Here is a 20,710-nt window from a genome sequence, read left to right on the forward strand (position 1 = left end):
GTCCAAAAATAAAATGGCTAAAAATGGGATAAACGCATTACCGTTTGGTCCATCAAAAATTGTATATTTACCAACTTGATATTCGAGAACGGTTGGGCAGATGGCCACTCTGTTTCAGTATAATGATTTCACAATATCAATAAATTGTCCATGGCACCATCATAGAAAAATATAAAAATAAAAACAAAAATGAAGAAAGAAAACAGGTTACTTGGGGACTTTCTTTTCAATTCAGATCTTTCATTGATGCAAATGCCCAGCATGGCTTAATTCATTGCATCACAGCCATCCAGTGGATAGACTCTTGATATCCATGAATTAAATTGATCAAATGACTGAAAAGACCATGGTAATCCTTAAAGTGGCCAATGAATTGGATGACAGCACATGCACAGAGAGGTAAATAGCGATGGCCAGCACAAATGTTTGTAACTCGGAGCTCACCTGAAGGAAAAGAGTAAGCAGGGGGGGAGGGGGAAGGAAGTGGTGGTGGGTGGTGCGGGGGAAGGAAGAGAGAGCTCATGAAGGAAACAAAAGGCCTTCCTTGATGTAAATTTGATACATGAGTGGATGGACACAAATTCACAAAGTGCAGTGATCAACCTGACGATCTCCAAATCCTTCCCTCAAGGGAAATCACCATCACAGAAACATCATCATGATACTTCCGGCGATCACCATGTGGAATATCCAGCAATTCATGAAAGTCCATTCCTGCAGAGAGAATATGAAAACCAAACATGCATTCCAATCATTACGGTATTAGGGACCCAAAAGCTTCACAATCGTTATTGCATGAAATCAGAATAACTGTTCATGGCTGGATGTTTCCATAACATGATGCAAGATGTTGCATGTACGTGAAAAAATGCATTTGCAATTTAAAGACTGCTAGACTGTAAACTATCAATGGCAAAAGAACTTATTGGTAACTGTCTGTATCCTGAGTAAACATGACGTGCAACAAAAATCAGGCAAAGCTTCAACAATGAGGGTGTCACGCATTTGCAATGATGGGTTATTTAGACAAGTGAGCTGTGAAAATAAATTGGAAACGATACCTAAGGTAACTTAGACGAAGACTTTGACAGAGACTTAAAAATTGATGGTGATGGAGGATGTAGATGTTTGTCCGGATGAATATTGATGAATCTCACTGGGATAAAGTTTGAGGGTTTTGGTTTTGGTCTGAGTTGCCAGGATGCTCAAAAAATAACTCGATCAATGCTAAGATATTGTGGAGGAATTGATCACACTTGCATCTCGGTGACTGCACTTTAAGGGAGAAAAATGATATTCAGTGAGAATCAGAAATCACATGATTACCTTTACGAAAAACTGACACCTCCACAATCAATCAAAAAGTGGTCTAGAATTGAAAGATTTTTAATGATTAAAAAAAAAACATATGATGTCAAATCCACTAACCATTCTTCTTAGCTGCACGAAAAAGCAGCTCAGCTATCAGGTATTGTGCAGGGTCTCCCTCTGGTACATTTTCCATAAACCACGACACATGTGCAACCACCTCTTCATTGCTGAAATATTGGTAAAGCCCATCAGATGAAAGGACTAAGAAGCGATCATTTGAGCAGAGACGGTGATGAAGAACTGAGGGAATGCAGCTAACATATGGTGAGGTTCCAACGTAGTCAATCCGAAACATCTCCAGCAAAGCTTCATTGAACTTTGGCTATATCAGAAGGAAAAGACCAGCACAATCAGTCCCACAAAAACAACTTTTCATCAATCTAGCAAAACTAAAGGAAAACTTAAAATAAGGGTAACATGGTTATCAAGTCCTTTGCCTGTAACACAGGATTAAAACACTAGAATTTTAAACACAACCTATTTCTACATTTTCAACATTTTCTTTTAGGAGAAACACATATTAAAGCATCCATCTTAGTTCAAGAGTATTCAACTCTTAGAAATTTCAGGAAAAAAATTCATCTTACATAATGGATATGACAGCAAATTAAGAGCATGGCCCTTCAAGAATGCACATTATATAAGATAAGATGAGAGCTTCACCTTCAATCCCCTACTTGGCCTAAAACCTTGAATATAGCTCATTGCTCTAAAAGCAAGAACCACCAGAAAGAGCAATTTCTAGCAACCTTGCAGAGACCGAGGTCGATACACCAGCGCCATAACAAATTCAAAGAACTGCAACTCCTCTTTCACATGGCAGTTTTGAGAAAAAGAGTTACTTTAATCTCATAGGGCACACTTTAATCACATGACACAATAAATGAACAGTTAAAACTCTTAAGCCTTTAATTGTAACTATGGCCAAATTATAAATTAAGAGTGTGGATAGCAAAGTCAATCCCAATGATCATCATCATGCACATCAACGACTGCTCATAGTCCATTAGCAATGAAGATAGACAACACTGCAAAAACCATTGTCACATTTATTTCCAGATGGATCAACAAATCATGCAAGACCACTTTTAATATAAGACCGATGTCCTTCATTAATCAACACTGCTTTACACTTTCTTTTCATGACATTCAATCAGTGTTTTGAAAAGAAAAAATTGTGTGTGGGGGGGGGGGGGGGGGGACAAACAGGAATACTTTATTTGATCTATTCAGTATCCCAAGAAAAAAATTCAAGTTCCATCATAAATATGGGATTTAGGGAGAAAGTTTTAATGACCATATCAAGCTTGCTCTACACTGTGCCATTTGCATAGACATAGACGTGGATCTTGGACATAGTCAATGTGCAACTCCATCTTTCCTTTCTTTCTGCATGGGTTCGTTTCGACAATTCAACATTTGCATGAGGATTTGTAATGTTCATTATCAGAAAACCAGTCACAGAATGTCAGTACATAAACAATTCCAACAATATGCCCAATCTGAAAACTTATTTGGACTATCCTACTGAATTAGATTCAAGGTGACTGCCCTCATTACAAATTTAGTACAATCTACATCTAGAAAAATTAGAAACCCACCAACATTAGCCGAAGTTAATAAATTATGTATTTTAAAACGATAAACCAAATGTGAGCAGTTTTCCAAACCAAAACACAAACAAGTCAGGTATATTAACCCCTTATGACTTAAAAGAATAGATTTGCAAATTGCAGTTTATCTTCATGTAGCACAAGGGGTTGAATGACAAAGCTAGATGTCAAGATAAGGTCAACTAAAGGCCACACAAGGTCTAAGCAATCAATATCAAGGTAGTCAAAGGCGAAAGACACCCTTAAGGCGCTTGGGGAATCTAGCACCTTGAGGCGAGAGGCACTAGAAAAGCATCCGTACGAATGAAGTAAAGTGTTAAAATTGAAGAAAAAAATAGAAAATATGATATATAAATAAATAACAACTAAAGATAACTATTGTAATATGAATTACCATATAATTAACAATTTAAGCATGAAACATATATAAAACAGTAAAATACTCAACTAGTTCAAGATAAAGTATATGATAATATGCCATAGGCAGCTCTAAATTCATGAATGAAACAGAAAACATAACAAGCTCTAAAATTCATCAATGGAATCTTATAAATAAAATAAAAAATATAAACAGCTCTAAAGTAGAATCATATAAATGAAACAAAAAAGATAAACAGTCCTAACACCTAAAGTTCATCAATGGAATCATCAAATTCAATTCCACTTGCATAGTTGTCATTACTTTCATTTTCTCCTCCTTCATTGGATTTATATCCTTCAACATCTTCTTTTGTCTCATCTGAATCAGCCTCTATCTCTTTAAGACTAACTTTGCCATCTTAATTGACCACTTTATCCCTTATTAGTAATAGAGCTAAAAAGTTAAATGAATGGCCTTTTAGATTTTTTTTACACTTTTCAACCATTAAAAAAAAATAATTATAGAGTTCACTGAGACGCCAGAGGCAAGCGCCTCGTCTCACTAAGAAAGGCCCTATAAGGCATCAAAGGCGTGCGCCTGAGTGAAGGGGCATCGCCTGAAGCATCAAGAGGCAATGACCCCTTCTGACGCCTCACCTGAGCGCTTGAGATGCACCTTTAGACGTCTTTGACATCATTGATCAATATACATAGTGTTGTTCACCAAACTGAAAGAACTTGACAAAAAATTGAAATTAAACTCCAAAACAATAAAAAGACAATGATCAGATAATAACATTCGGATACTCTTGTTTAGGTTGTTGTCCATAGGTCACAAGCTTGCTGTGTGATGAGGTACGTAATTTTGTAGTCTCATATTCCAAAATGCTCATGCCCTTGGTAAATCTCATTACTAAGAAAAGAAAATCTGAGAGTCAATCATATGAATTACTTGGTTAAGGGAAGAAGAAAAGTTACATTTTGTAATGTAATTTATTTCTTCCTCATTATTAAAACTCAAACAAGTTAGTAGGTGAAACATTCATGCCTAACTTGTACAAGATCAACAAACAAACATGCCTAACCAACTTTAAACCGGTCATGTCAGGTGGGAAAATCATGCCCAAATTTGCCAATCATTCTTTGCAACACAATACCCAAGCAGTTACCTAGGAGGACACTGCTGTTGTCTGAACACCACTAGTCATAAGTAAATAGTTCAAAAGGTTTAATATCTTAAGATTTAGGAACTCTTCCCTCTGCCGTCTTCAATTCTTTTTGTTCCATTTGTCTCTATTACCTATTATCCATTGTCCAGAGTTCAAGATCTAGCATCGACTCTCCTTTCTTCAGCACCTACCATTTGCTTCTAACTTTAATACCTGCCATACTTTTGGCAACATAATACTAGAATCTATGAGTAGATTTAAGTTTCAAACATCCAACAATTATATGGTAACCAAATCTACATCTTTCTTAGAATCTTCAGTTTTATAAACCCTGGACATCTAAGACATTGGTAAATCATCCTCCATATACATACAAAAGAAGGAATAAAACCTTTGCATTAAAATCTTTTTTTCAAACAATTTTTATTAATCACATAAGATTTTATAAATCAAGTACTAGGGCCTTCTGGATCAGTAATCCACCATATTCCAGTATTCAAGGTTTAGGACGTACATTTCTTTTGGCATCTTTGATCCTGCTCATAACTAATGAAATGTCACGTTTCTAGTTTTTCTCTATTAGTGACTAATAGTAAATGCAGAACATACAATAGTATTCTATTTCACCACTCACCAGCAAAATGCACCACCATACTGCTCAAATTCCTAGAGTTCTTTGCTATGATACCAGTAGGACAGCCTAGACATAAGTACTAACTAGGGATTTTGGAAGGAAGAAAACGATAAATGTTGCTGAGCATTAATAGGGAAGAGGCATGTTCTAGAAAGTGAACAAGCAGTAGAAAATTCAGAAGAATAACTGTTACATCACACATCAGCGAAAACAATAGTTTTTTTTTTTCTTGTGCAGATCAAGCATCCAACTGGAGTTAGGATTAATTGGTCTTGGTATCAAGCAGAAGCAATTCGGTGATTAAACATCACATCACTGGATATTGTAGCAGGACTGATTGGATCTCATCTATGACCAGATTTTAAAGGACTGTTTGCTGGTCCTAGTATCAGCAGATTGCTGCAAGGGGGGCTTGTTGATAAACGGAAATGGTAGAGCAGGAAATAAAGATGCCAGGATTCTTTTTTCAAAGCTAGTGGAGTGAAACCAAAAGGTAAGGTAAGAAAGAGAGAAAGAAGAGCAGAAGATACCCAACTGTAGAATAAACAGAGAAGTAAAGAGCAGAGAGGGATAATATCAGTCTCTCTGTGTGACCTAAGAATCACAAGTTGGGTTGCAAGCATCCTGCTTCTTCTAAGGCTCACACCACAGGACAGAAAAGGACACCGAATTTTTCATTCACCTTTTCTTCTTCCATATAAATCTGATTACATAACTCTAAGAGCTGAGTTTATAAGCATAGAAACCCTAACAATTTGTTTGTAATCCCAAAAATATCCCCCATAAGGCATTGTTACTTGTTCACAGTAACTGTAGTGAGAAATGCCATGAATGACATTGCTACCCCCAATAAACTATCTAACAAAATCTGAGATTTTTAACCTCTGCCTTTGTTTCCCAATAAACCCACTAAAAACTGAAGTAATAAGAAGGAAAACAACAATTTGACAAGTAAATTCAAATCAGTCTGAGAAGAATCTTAAGTCCTGCCGCCTTCCAATGCATCATGAGACAATCTTGGATTCCCAACATTACCTATCAGAAAAATAATCTGACATGCGAAACTTCATCAGAATACTCCAGACACCTATAGAATTTTAAGAAATTGCACATAAACAATCAGTGATTTTCTATTTCTCCCTTTTGGTCTACTCATTCCTGATTTTGCTATTCAGTTTCTTTTGCTTTCCTTCTCTTTTAATTTTTGTTTCCCGTGAAGATTATAGATTTGTATCATTCCTCAGGAATTGAGGATATGTTCCAAGTGTTAACTCAAAATTAAATAGAAAATCACATCCAAAGTTTCTAACATGATATCTGACCAAAACTATAGCAGACGATGAGAACAAAGAGATTATAACAAATGCACACAAACAAGATACGAAGATGTGAGCTGTTTTTCATTAAGAATATACAAGGATAGGTTACATGACAAAGTAAGCACCTTTTTCCTATATATTGAGAAATGCTGCGTTTGAGTCTCTTATATGTACTAATTTCTTGAACTGGAGTCTATTTTAAGACTCATACTTAACAAACAAGCCGGATAAAAGCATGCCCTGCTCAGCTTATCATCTAGAAAAGCTTTGTTTTGATGATTTAAAATGCAATTTGGACTCCCACTAGAAGAGATCACAACTCGCTGAATGTTCCCTAGCAGAGGACATTAACACCCCTCATAAATGCTCAGAATTTCAAGCCTACTCCATAGACCATAGTCCACTTATTATAACATCAAATCAGTTTTGAAACAAACCAGTAAACAGTCCAATTATCCTAAATTAGTCTCGATCCATTCCACACACCTATAGGTCCTAAAACAACATTTTGGCAGGCTTAGCTCAAATTAAACACACAGAATTAGAAAGAACTCATGCTCAAGTAAATTGTTACATGATCTGCAATGGGCAACAACTTTGTAATCAATATTCTAACTTCCTTCATGAACCATGCAGCTTCAGTAGAATATAAGATCTTCCTTCACTAAGCATTAAATTGGGAACCAATCACCTATTCATTAAAAAAAAAAAAAAAAAAAGCCCCCAATAGCATTTCATTGTGGAGATGAATTTGCTTCCCAAAACCCAACATGAGAAAAAGCTTCTACTTAACCACCTCTGGACATTGAGGACTAGATTTGTCAAAGCCTTATAAAAGCTCAACCTCATAAGCATTGCTGGTTCTAATTTGTGCCTCTTAGGGACAATCCAACATTCTTCTATCAAAGATATCAATCTCTAAAACATAATCTTTGATAGGCAAACAAATTTTAACATCTCATTCTTTAAAATGTTTTGTCATTTGGAGATAAAAAGCTGCTGATTGGTGCATTGCATTGCTTTTCTCAAATTTAGTTATTTCAAATTATGCATGCTTCTTTTCTGGATACAATTTAATATCATCATTCTAATGTTTTCGATTTGGTATTGAATTAAATTATCCTGAATATCGGACCAATCCTTTCCATAATTCCATTCATAACCCCAAAGAACTTTACTGAGTACAATGATCACACAAGTTGTAACAAAATCAGCTTGCAAACGTAATTTTCCTGGCTGCTCAGTAATAAGGCCTTTTCACAAGTTTCCAAATCTACAAGTGATCACTTGACAGGCCCACTAATACGACCATAAATGGTGGGCAATAGAAATATTCTACTCAGTATCAAACGTCCTCCACTCTATTCACAAATTCAGAAATTCTACTGATTCTCCAAGCTATGGCATTTCAATCAACCATTTTTGTAAAGTATAAAGACCCATACATTGGATCATGTCTTCCTGCAGCAATGCAGTGAGCCCACACAGAAAACCTACAGACTGCTTCAGGTAACATAGCCTACAGCAAAGTCCATGTGGGCATTCACAGAGGGTGAATCAGGAGTGCATAAGTGTGTATAATGCCCCCTGTCTGTTAGTTATATAGTGTTATAGAGTCGACCAGTCAAATCCTTTCTATGAAGCATCTGACAACTATCAGTATCCAATAAATATCCAACATAGACATAGTGTGCAGTTTGACATATTCATGCTCCATAGAGTCCTTTAATTTAGAGTTTGCATGGCTTAAGCATTCTCCATACAATACTAAGTGTTTGTTCTATTGCCTTTGCCATCATATCACCAACGTAATAGAGTGATGGCCATGTACGCCTTTAGTACTTCAATAAGAGAATCAGCATGTCCACTAATTCATTATCAACAATAGTTGAACAAACAAGCATGCTACCATTGTTTCTGGGCAGGAACACGCCATGACAAAATATCTCATATTGATACCTAAAAGGAAGTATTTCTGACATCGCAAAATTTTCCTAGTGCATAGTTTTTCGATGTGGTTGGCATGACATAGAAGAGCTTGTCATTTCTTGGAAGAACAATTCTAGTCCACTTCACAATCCAATGTTGGAAACAGTGGTCTATTATAAGTTACTTTAATAAAACCCCCATTCCTTAGAACAACTCTCTTTCAGATGCATGGCTTGCTTAAGCCATATCTGTGATCACATTCTGAGCATTTTTCTCTGAAAAAACAAGACCACCTTGTTTGCTACTGAGGCCTCTCTTTGAGATTATTGAGCCACTAACAAGTCGTCCAGATGGGAAGAAGTGGATCTTGGAATAAAAAATGAAGTGGTCCTAGGAGTTTTTGTGTAAATATGCCCCCTTCCCTCTGAGAGTGAAAGAGAGGCCAGTTTTTTTCCCTTTTCTTTTGTCATTTAGCTAGAGCACAATTAGATTGGAAAGCCATAGTCGGCAGAAGGACAGGCCAAAGCTTTGCAATTGTTGAACTGCAGCCCAACAAGAACAGCAAGGCAATTACAGTCATTCCAATTCAAAATTTTATTATGGCATTGCAGATAGAATAATGAACTTTGTAAAACTTTACCAGTTTCTGAGATACTCAAATTTTAATAATTAATACATAAAGTGAATAAGTCCAAGTCTAAGATTTGAAGCCTTATTATATTCTAGAAAAGAGTTTATGATTTACTTAATCCTTATTTTGAAAATGAATGGTAGTGGGAGATCAAAATTCACAAAAACCATGCAAAAGCCAATAGAAAGGAGCAGAATAAAATATGAAAAGAAAATTGATTGGCAGATTATAGGGCTGCTCAAGCAGAGGGGTTCTAGAATTTAGCTATGCAGTGCAACCCATATTTCTCACTTTCATATTTTTGGTTTTGTACATTCCTAAAAAATCAACTCAAAGGTTTAAATGTTAGACTCTGAGATCAAATTTATCAGAAAATGAGCACAAGAAAATAAATTTACAGTTATAACTAGTATGTTTTGAAGAGCTTTCATAAGTTGAATTTTCTGATATGTTCATGTCAATTTTTCATAAAATAAATGGAAAACAAAATATAAGAAACATATCGCAAAACCATGCAACTTGTTGCACTGTATCTTCAGCTCAGGGCCAACTGATAATGTGCCTCATAAACAAATAAATAAATTAAAAATATTGGTCTATATGTATCAAACAAAAAAAAAGGGAAAAAAAAAAAAGAATGCATGTGGACCCTATTTAAAAGCATAGTGTTTCTGCTAACCTTCTTCAGAAACCCTGCACCAAATGCTCTAGTAACTTTCAACTGCCCTTTTACTCTATCATTTAACACAGCTTGAGGATCATCAGCATGTTCTGCTTTAATTCTCAGAACTTCCTGCAGAATTTGCATAAACGATGAGACATAACCAGGGTATACAGTCAAGCATTAAGCTGCTTCTAGAAGTAGTAATTAACAGACTATATATGATAAAGAATGAAGAGCTTCTAGGTAAATAGGTGCATTTGGCTCATGAAGCCATTTATGCAATGTTCACATATTTTTATGTACAGTGGGGAGGAGGGAGAAAAAGAGATCCATGTACTCTTTAGATCTTAAACAGTTATTTTCAGGGTGATGCCCTTTTGTGTCTAAGGTTTGGCAATCATCAAATTACTTTTTACTGGACCATGGCACATGCGATGCACACATTCTTTCAAAAATAAAGTAAACTGCAAGCTCATAACCATAACCATCTAGCCTTTTCCCAACTATCTGGGTTGCCTTTATGGTCTTGAAAAAGACACAGATACAGTATGGGAAATGCAAATTGGAGATGCAGGGGAGAAAAACATGGACAGATGGAAATGCCTCACCAACAGACATATTGGGAAAGTTGGTACTACATATTAGAATAGGTGCAGGTTTGGATGAAATTACTCCAAAGGCATTCATAAGAGTTAACTCTTTCTAAGAGTGAAGGTGCTTATAGTGCCAGCATGCATGGTGTACTCACCCATAGAGACAAAGCCTATCCAACTAATGCAAAAGTACAACACAACAACATAAACTTATAATGTGTATCTTTTAAAAATAATGGAGAAGCAAAACAACAACTTTTACATTTCACACTTATTACCTTTTTGAACCAAGACACATGGCATCTGATATCATATTCATCTTCAGGGTCACACATTATTTGTAAAGACTAAAAGTTTCTGCAGCTACTTCCAGTACATGCTTTATATACTAGGCGTCCTTGTGCAATAACCTTTATGAAAAAACATAGTATATTAAATGTCCTCTTCTTCATTTCAAGTAGAATCCATAGGAGTTACAGTTGGACAAACTCTTTGCAAGATAACTCCAAGAAGCTTCTTGAGCATTGTTTTATTGCTCCAAAACATACATTAAAACTTGTTTCTTCATTACCTTCCTCCTTATTTCCTTCTGTTATCAGCAGAGTACAAGATATTGTAGTTGTGGACAATTCAATTATTTTTTCCCTCATTCAACAAGCTTGTAGCAAATGATCGAGGGGCAACATCTACAATAGGATGTAGACTAGTGAAGTACGATGATAGCAAACTACTGAAGATTGTCTCAAAGGGAACCACTATTCAAGTAGGTGTAATTAATGAATGGAGATTCTAAATGCTCCAGGGAAAAAATAGATGCAATTTTAGTTGCATCTTCCTCTGCTCAACCTAGATCACTAGTTGGAAAATAGCATTCAGTTATTGATATTAGCTCAAAAACAACGGACATAACATGTATGAGAGAGTTTGGTTCTCTCAATCTCTCCCGATATCATCACTTGCAGTAGTGAACACCCTACTTATTCAGCATGCTCTATATACATTGAATATTCCGTAGCTACTATTGCAAGTCCTACAGGATTCAACAAGAAACTTTACCATCAGCATGTTTGTCTTGTCTAAGTAACATATTATCCATATTCTCGTAGTGAGGAGTTATTTTTTCCCTTGATGATTAAATTCCCTATCATTTTGGCAGGTGATAGAGGCAAATTATTACCGGTACATCCTGATGCACATGAAGCTTATGACATCATGATTGTCATGCATCACTGTCCGTATTAATAATAGTAGCGAAAGTTTTATCATACACCTAGAAAAAAGAAGATATAATGAAGATTTCTCTAATTTGAAATGTTATCAAGAAACAGCTCGAATTGGATTGTGTTGAACTTGTAAGATGCTCTTTAAGTTCCATGATAAGTAGTTACTATGAAAACAATTAATCAAGTTGGATGGTGGTTGGCCTTATTATTCCAACGTTATGATGATACTTATATATACCATTGTAAGGTAAGAGAACAGGGAGGCTTTACCATGTCTATGAAGTTTGGAGAGCTTTGGAGAGTCCAGTGGTTTGTCACTTTTGGGTGGATGTGTCCACCAACATTGGAAGCAAGGTATTGCATACTAAACTGAATGGTACAGAGCATACCGTACCATACCAATTCAGTACTAGTATGCAGTCTGGGGGCGTACTGACATTCGATAGGCCGAACCGGCTTCGTACTGACACAGTAATAGATTGGCACCAGTACAGGGCCCAGTACAGAGACGGCAAACTTTGATTGGCAAAGTAATCTGCCAAATCATCTTTTATATTTTGCCTTGTCGCCTTTTACAGACAAAGTTTCCATTTTCTTTTCTTTACTTTTTTTTTTTGGTTTTCTTCTGCATCAATAGGATATTCACTGATGGTGAAATATTTTATGGAAACTTCTTGATCAATGGAAGGCCCATTCAGATTGCATACAGACCCTTCAAGCACACTCATGCTACCAACTGGCATGCATCTCACGGGACTTTTCATATTTTATACTATTTATAGGGTAATCAGAAGGAAAACCAACATAAATAGTTGACAAAAATGTCTCTCTTAAAGGGCATGTTTCTCTAGAAGTTCAAATGCTTCGCCACTGTTCAAGTAGCTCATTTTGAAGTTCTACAAATCAATTCCAAATTCCTTAGCAAAAAAAGATCAACGAACAATAAAAAAGTGAGATGCACATAAAAAGTATATTATGAACTTCATTATGATAGGTTTTGATCAGCTTCCTACTTTTTATTGGTAGTTTTTCACTCTTCTCTCTCTTAAATAGAGAGAAGAGAAGGATAGCTAACTTAAGGCAGGTGCATTTAGTTAAAAAGCACACTTATTTGATAATGAACTCAAGAGGGCCGGTGACAACCAAAATTTCAGTCAGAAGTTTGTTTTATTATATAAAAAAGACCAGAGTAGTCTTGTGGTAATCAGTCAAAGATCCACAAGAATTACCAAAAAAAAAAAATCAAGGAAGAAAAGGCGCATATGTATTTAACAAAGATACCTTTTCCTGTAGACAACACATGCAACTAAAGAAAATGAAAGAATAAGAAGTTCCTTTGCTCTCTTACACAAATTTTAAACTACTAATTAAAGATGAAATACACTAATATGCAATACACCATCTAATTATATAACATGAAAATATGTCTTAAACCTTGATTGGATGTGATGGAAATGATGCCACATTGATTTTTCATCAAAACATCTTCACCCCTTGATGCCTTGCTCTTATGTTCTCTTGATATAATCCCAAATTTTACGCTTCTTCACTCTTAAAGGGCACTGCATTATCTCCCTATTTTGTCCAAAAATGGACAGTCTAAATAATGCTAAATTATTTATTTTTTTTTTATCACTTGATGCATAGGCTAGGGGTCTCTGAATCACATGATTTTTGGTATGTAAGCACTTTAGAAGTAGTAGAGCACATCCAATGGCTCGGATCATAGATGTAAGACCCTCATTGTCCAATATAGAACTAACTGGATCTGTATGGAGATCCACTTGAGTATAGCCAAGTCCAACTATATGTATAATGGGGAAAGTTAACAGCAATTGTAAAAGGTTATGTACTGTTGCAACAGCCCATTATACCACAAATAAGAGTTGTTATTTGACATTCACATTGTTTTCTTAATAAAACAATATTTTTCAAAGTTCAAATTTTCAAAAGTTTTCCCTTAAAAAAGTTTGTACATCAAAAAAATATTTTCGTGAGTAAACAATAATTTCAAAAATAACAACATTATTTCTCCATTATTTTCCTATATGATGCCATTATGGTGGCCATTATACAGTTAACATTTTAATATTAACCCCAAATCACACGAGATAAGATCAAGTAACAGCCTTGATAAATGTTTAATTGCTCAATAATAGTTTTGTCAAGGATCCACTATACAGGAATAATGGCATCACTGAAACCTTGTTCACTGTTACTTAAGGTACGTCAAATTTGAGTTTCCATTAAGTAACAAGAAAGGGGGTAATGGCATGGTTCTAAGACTCGGTAGAGTCAAGTTGTAGCCAAAAAAGCAAGCATCTAGAGATATGCCACAAGTTCTCCCTTCCAAGTGTTACATCTTCAATAAACCAAGGAGACTTTGATGATATGTAAGCCCCCACCTTGCCAAGGCAATAACAAGTAGATATATAAAGAGCTTCGGATGGATAAATCATCAAAATGAATGAATAACTGGTCATCCTGTGGCTGTATATAAAATTTATCAATTATTGTAATAAATGGATATCTATACTCATAGTCACATGTATATCTATATTCCAGCTTCCATACGATCATTGTCAAGTGGAATCAAGTAATTGGATCAAAATTCTTACCTTAACTAACCTAATTAGGCTAGGTTTGGGTCGGAACCTGACCTGTTGACAGGTGTAGGTTTAACCATGTTTTAAACAAGCGTTGTATGGTAAGGCCCCTAGACTCTTGATGCATGTAAGCCTCGAGGATAAGGTGTAAGAACCATGGATCCTCGTTCTTAAATGAAGGAATACTTGAAACAAGAGAACCACTGACACGACATGGTTAAGGATATGATTATTGTGTTTGAACCTGGGGTATTTTTGAACTTTGGTAAAGATTTCAAGTTGTATACTTTGTAAATTGTGCACAAGTCTCAAAAGAAGGTTACCAAGTGTCACCTAATTTGAATCATTACCACCATACTGCATATAATACTCCAAGCAAATATGAAATACATAGCCTAGTGGACCTGCCTCCCACAAAAAGAAAATAGACAAGACTTCTATGTAACATGAGTAGCAATCCTTCCAAAGCCCCAGGCATGAGCCTTATGGTCTCCCTGGTGAGCCTCGGCTCAAGAAGTGGGGTAAGGCAAGCCTTAAACAACCATATTTAACAACAGGTGCAATTAAAATAAGTAAATACTCATTAAGCTAACCCACACAGTTAGGACATTGATTCATAGTCATGAACAATTATGGCTACAAAGTGAAAGTCCTTAAATTTAAATTGAATTAAACATATTTTTTGGATTGTTAGATTGTTTCTTGGTCAAACACCTTAGCTTGGTAGACCTTGTCAATATAAAGGGAAAGAGAATAACTAAATATATAAACCTTTTCTCAAAAATAGGTAACTATAGAAATGTTCAGTCCTTAGTAAAACCACCATATAAGATTGCTAAGCTTTATTCAATCCAGCATCATGACTCAATTAGAACAAGGACATAAGACTTGGCTCAAATAAAAAGGATCATGAGTAATGGCTGTTACAAAAGAAGGTGATCAAGACAATGGGTTTTGCTATGGTACTTTTAAATATTTTTAGCCATAGTGCTTTGCAATTTCCATTTTCAGATAGGGATAGAATTGTCATCCTCTATATTATTTGGCTCGTCCAGTTGCATTGAAGTTTCCAGAGTGGATAAGTGGGTGTCCACTTCGGTGGTGGACATCTGGTGGTGAAGCATTAAATGGACCAGGCTCATGGTCCTGTAAACACAGTATGAATGACAAGGTAATGTTGGTGAAAAGACGCAATAGCGGCAGCACAGAAAAAAGGGTGGCTTGAGGCAGTGAATAATTAGTGTCGCTAAGTAATGACAATGATCCAAATCATCAGACAGAGCATTGGAAGAGGAACTGCAGGCGCTGGAGCAGTGGAGAGGGGGCATCGCAGTGGAGGTTGGTTGATCACCAAAGTGGCAAGGTAGTGGTGGTGGTGTCGTAAATTCCTTGACAACTAGAGAGGGAGGCAAAGGAAGGGGGAAGGGAGAAAACATGGCAGCAGTTTAGCAGGGACACACGAGTAGTGGAGAGAAGAAGTCAGCATTGTGATGGGCATCGAAGGAGATGGGCCAGAGATTGAAAGAAGATATCTTCCTCCTACCAGATGAGAAAAAGACCAAGAGCTACATTATTAGAACTAATTTTGTTCATATTTATAACAAGGCACAATTTTGACCTGTCCTTTCATCAAAAACAGTTACCAACTGGTTAGAGTTTTCTTTGATCGAGAATGTCTGTTAGCTAAGGAATGGAGAGCATCTCATATGTGTATGGAACAATAAATGCATTGTAGCATTTCCCCAAAAAACAGAACTAACATTAACAAGGGATTTCTCAAAAGAAAAGCTCCAAGCCTTTGAGTGGCTTTAGATAATTAAAGAGTTTGAATTTAAAGTTCGCATTTTGCTATCTCTAGTACCTAGGGGTTTGGGAAAACTTCCAATGAACCCAATGTTGTGATGGTGTTTATGAATGTGATACATAATAATGATTTAAAAAGCAAAATACAAGTAAAATTATGTTGCAATACAATGGCAGGATAACTGTGCGTATTTTTGTTCATGAGTGTATATAACCACCATCAAAATCAATACAAAACCTGCATATGGGATGACAGCAGATTGAATGAAGAAGACGTATATCTACTCGGCTTTTTTCCTTTTTTTCCTTTTCTTTGTTAGGGCGGATATACTATACAACTCTGGTATAAATACATCCACAAGAGTCAGAGGATAAGAGGTCCTGGAGTTGAGAAGAAACAACACAAATTCTTCAATATATCACCTTTCCCTCTCTGGGAAAGTTTATTGAGTCCAGTAAGAACTACAGAATTAATAGAATTAATTCAAATATTGCTTTCTGGCAGCAAAAGAATGAATTAGAAGCACAAGTTCAGCACCACTGGCTAAGTATTTATTTATACGGTTTGACCTAAGCAGGAAATGGGAGGCAGGGTGTGAAGAATTGCTAGATATAGAAGATTACTCAATGCTAATAATTATCATGAACAATATCATGTACTATAAATATGATGATACAGATGTCCATAATCTATTAAAACAGGAAGAAAATTCACCATGATCAAAAACTTCATGGATTCTCTACAACCATAAACAAGCTTGCAATAGTTTATGTAACAATATAAACAAATGTAGCATTTTGATATATTCTCAATCACTTACTGATTAGAAAATATAAGCATTTTCAGAAAGATATCAAGTGATTTTGCACATACGTTAAGGCATTTGCAACACAGATCCTAACCAGGTTCTATGTAATAGATTGATTGAGAACTAGGTAGAGTGAACTTCTAATGGAAAAAGCAAATAAAACTCATAACTATTTATCAGTTACCTCCTCGATGCTGGTACTGTGGTCAGTAGACAGCTGAACAGCCCTCATCTTTAATCTGCAAAGAGAGAGTTCCCTGTTCTTGTTAATGTTGCAGACACGGCTGTTGGGGTTATGCATAGGAGACTCCTCTGAGATCCTGTCTAACTCCACACGAACAAGTGACTCCCTTGACCGATTTCGGTGCCTCATATCATCTTTTGCAAGATTTTGGTTAGCATGGCGATCATTTAGCCTGTCTTGTGCCAAGATGACACGACTGTCACCGAGGTTCATGACATAAACATCCTGATCCTTCATCAACATCACAAGAACACATGAGCCCATCAGTGCAAGCTCTGGATTTTTATCAAGCGCCTTTTCCACCATTTCCATGTAAGCTTCCTCTGTTGCTTCAAGAGCCCGTGACATTGCCTTCAACACTGCATCATGATCCACTGGCCCTAATTTGCATCTCCTAACGACTACTGACGGGTTAACTACCCTCTCATCAGCATGGGGCTGATCTCTGTGCCAATCATAACTCCAGGGGAAAAGTTTCTTACGCAATGACTTCTGCTTTCTGTACATTTTCCTCAATTTTGACCCAATCAATGATCTCCTCATCATCTGCCTCTGTCCCAGAGCAGAAAATGAAGCAACGGATCTGTGCTTTGAATCTCTGGAATCTTTCCCCAAAACACCCTCGCTTTCCCTTGGACTGCCAGCATCTTCCACATGACCTGAACTTTCTCCTTTGATACTTGAAGAGCAAGAAACAGGCTGTGCCATTGGTAAGCTTTCTCTGGTACTCAAGTCTTCACTGGCACTTGACTGCAAATCCCAGGAACTCCTCTTCTTCCAAATTTCTGATCCCAACCATGGCTCGTTGGAACCATAATCTTCCAGCAGTTCCATCTGAAGCAGCTCATAAAGGCGCTTGCTTTTTCTGCATTGGCTTGCCAATTTGGTTGCTGCAACGCAGGAGGCTTCACTCTCCGGTGCATTGACATGGCTTGCTGTTTCTGAATTTCTGTCACCCATGTTTGCGCTACACTCTTGGCCAGCTTCACTTTGCAGCCAGCCATTGTCCTTATATCCATCCTTTTCCTCTACTATTTCATCAGCTTCCATGAATGCTTCACCTGACCCATTCTTCACTGTAGTTTCCAAACCAGTTGCATCCTCGTTTGACTGGATAGGTACAACTCCGTCATTGCACTGCTTTTTGGAGCATCCATCATGTGCTTGAGAAGGATTTTCACCTTGCTTTTCCAAATCATCATGCTGCAACTGAGAACCTACACATTCTTCCTTTACAAACTCCGAAGAAACCCCAACCCCATCATTTTCAATAAGACCAGATGAAGGTACACTTTTTCCAGGCTTGTCTTCATAATCCCATAGCAATCCCTCCAACTCTTTATCTATAGATTTATACAGATTGCTCATCAAGAAATCAGGTGCATCGGGGCCGCTGAAACCATCATATATCCCAACAAATAGCCACCCTTGCTCTTCAGACAGCACAACGTGCACCCTGTCCTCTCCGGCCTTGCCATGAGCCCACTGCAAATTACGTGTATTGCTGTACTCGGGTTCGGATGGCCCAACCTCCACACAACTCCGTGGAGCTTCCGGTCGAAACTTTGCCTCCTTGGAATGCCACACCAGCTGCGTCATCGGATGCAAGAGGAACCGCTGCATCCATCCAGGATGACCCTGAGAGCGCCTCGTGAAAGTCTTTGAGAGTGCGCTCTTCATGGGCCGACTCATGCTTCTCATGAGCCGTCCAAATCCCGGCCTCCTCCGGCCATAAGCAAGTGGAGCTGAGAAGTTACTCCTATCAGCACTGTCAAGAGGACCGGACATGAAAGCAGCCTTGTCCAAAGGACCTGACATGAAACCCGCCCCTCTCTCCAGAGGCCCTGAAGCAAATCCCCTCTCCAAGGGTCCCGACATGAAGCCATTCAATGGCCCAGACCCGCGCGGCACCGGCTGGAGAGGGATCGCAGCAAAGGACGCCGTGCTCTCGAACGAAGCAGCCGGCTCCTGGGCATCGCCTGAGAGCAGCATCTTTGGATTGCCGGTCCGAGCAGTCGAGGCATTTGCGCTGACCGAAGCCCCCGATATGGTTTTAAAGAAAGTCTCGGAGAAGTTCTTGTTGACCCTCTGCACCCCGGCAGCCAAATCCTCGACTATCTCCTGCCTAAAGGAGCCGCTATGCGTCTCCGAATCGAGGATGCACGAATCTACAGTATACCTTTCAGAATTTGACGGGGTTATGGCAGGGGAATCAACAATCATAGGCCTAACATAACAGAAGGAATGGCCCAATCCTTCATCAAGGGGCTCTAAAAACTCCAAATTGACCCCCTCTTTTCCATTACCTAGCGGCACGAAGCAACCAACGACCCGAGAAGTACTGTTCCCCATTACCTACTTCCCTAACACCGAGAAATAACCATCCGGCCACCGGCGAGTGCTCTACCGAGAGATCTCTGGAAGGGGGGCCTTCTCTGGCCCTTCACCATAAGCCAGCAGCTCAGCTCGGACTGCGGTGGCCACGAAACCCCGAAGAATCCCTCAACCCTATGAGCCCTTTTCCAGTGCGTTCGCATCATAAGCAGCAGCTCGGCAGCTACGGCATCAAAACCCCACCAAGGATCAATCCCAGGCTAGAAAAACAAAATCTTGGATCCGAAAACATAGAAAAATATTAGAGATATAGCAAAACGAGCGGCCATCATGTGCCCTCCTCTCGAAGCGCCGGCGAAGCTCCCACGGATCCCTGGATCAAGCACCTCAAACAGCAGATCCAGGCGCACAACTGGCGAATCCTGCGAGAAGAAGATAGAAAACGGCGAGGAAGGGAGGCCGGGGAGAGGGAAAGGGGAGGAAAGGCGACGCCTTCGCGGAGATCTTGAAGGAAAGGAGGCAGCTGGGACGAGAGAAAGGAAGGTGAGAAGGGGATGGGAAGGATGAAATGGGGGTTTTTGTTTGGATCCAGAGGAAAGAGATAGATGGGTGGGTGTTTGTTTTGGGGGAAGCGAGGAGGAGAAGGGAGAGGGGAGAGTGAGTTCACTTCATCCCCGTCAGGGAGGGGTCTCTTTCTCGGAGTTTTCAAATGGTTTGGGAGGGTAAAAGAGAGAGTGTCTGGAGATTGGGAGTTGAAAGTGGGAATGAGGGGGGCTTTGGTTTGGGGAATTTACAATCGGTCTTCTGTCTTCTTCTTTTCCTCTTGCATGATTGGATTTAAGGGTCAAATTAAAAACTATCTTTCAATATAAATATAATAACAAAATAGCTGCCCCAATGCACTCGGTCATCACATCATCATCGTCACCATCATGATCGCGCCCATGAAATGGATGGAGTGGGTGGACTTTCCTTTTTTTTTTTTTTTTTTCCTTCATATTTTAAGATGCCCAAACGTAGATAAATCTTTTCTTAAAATCATGCAAGTGTGCAATGGCCGTCTACATAAAGAATCCAACCCCACATTGCCATCTCAAAGATTTCAGACAAAATTCCACAAATAATTTTATATAAGAGATCATTTTATAATATTTATAAATTTTGAAATCTAACATAAAAAAAATATATATATATATATATATATATATTGATGTTTGTTTTATGCAGCTCAAAAAGATATGGGATTGGAGACTGCTCGCAAAAAAAATAAATATCAACCGATCCAAATCAAAGATCAAAATTAACCTATGCATCATGTCAAACGTGCAGGTTGGAAATGCCTAAAATATAAAATCCAATGAAATTATCAGATTTCGTTGTGAAAGTCATCCGCTTCATTTCCACATGG

General features: G+C 37.9%; 1 protein-coding gene across 6 annotated transcripts; it reads right to left on the bottom strand.

Annotated features, from left to right (window-relative positions):
- Positions 1-219: 219 nt before the first annotated feature.
- Positions 220-20,088, bottom strand: LOC105035637 (protein phosphatase 2C 32). 6 transcript variants are annotated; one of them, XR_012135964.1, is made up of 5 exons: positions 16,909-20,088; positions 9,706-9,819; positions 2,035-2,180; positions 1,631-1,693; positions 1,499-1,538 (listed from the first exon to the last, which is right to left on the bottom strand). XR_012135964.1 is itself a non-coding variant. In XM_010911258.4 (4 exons), exons 1-4 carry the CDS (start codon positions 19,318-19,320, stop codon positions 599-601), a joined length of 2,907 nt encoding a protein of 968 aa, XP_010909560.1. In that variant the 5' UTR covers positions 19,321-20,086; the 3' UTR covers positions 220-598. The 6 variants fall into 6 exon arrangements, 4 of the variants coding, with proteins under 4 accessions (XP_010909560.1, XP_019704311.1, XP_073103104.1 ...); XM_010911258.4 differs by lacking the exon at positions 2,035-2,180 and adding an exon at positions 220-714 and having other exon boundaries at positions 1,429-1,693; positions 16,909-20,086; XM_019848752.3 differs by lacking the exon at positions 2,035-2,180 and adding an exon at positions 745-1,270 and having other exon boundaries at positions 1,429-1,693; positions 16,909-20,087.
- Between the last annotated feature and the right edge of the window lie 622 nt (positions 20,089-20,710).

Source organism: Elaeis guineensis, chromosome 1 (genome assembly GCF_000442705.2).
Source record: "Elaeis guineensis isolate ETL-2024a chromosome 1, EG11, whole genome shotgun sequence".
Lineage (NCBI taxonomy): Eukaryota > Viridiplantae > Streptophyta > Magnoliopsida > Arecales > Arecaceae > Elaeis > Elaeis guineensis.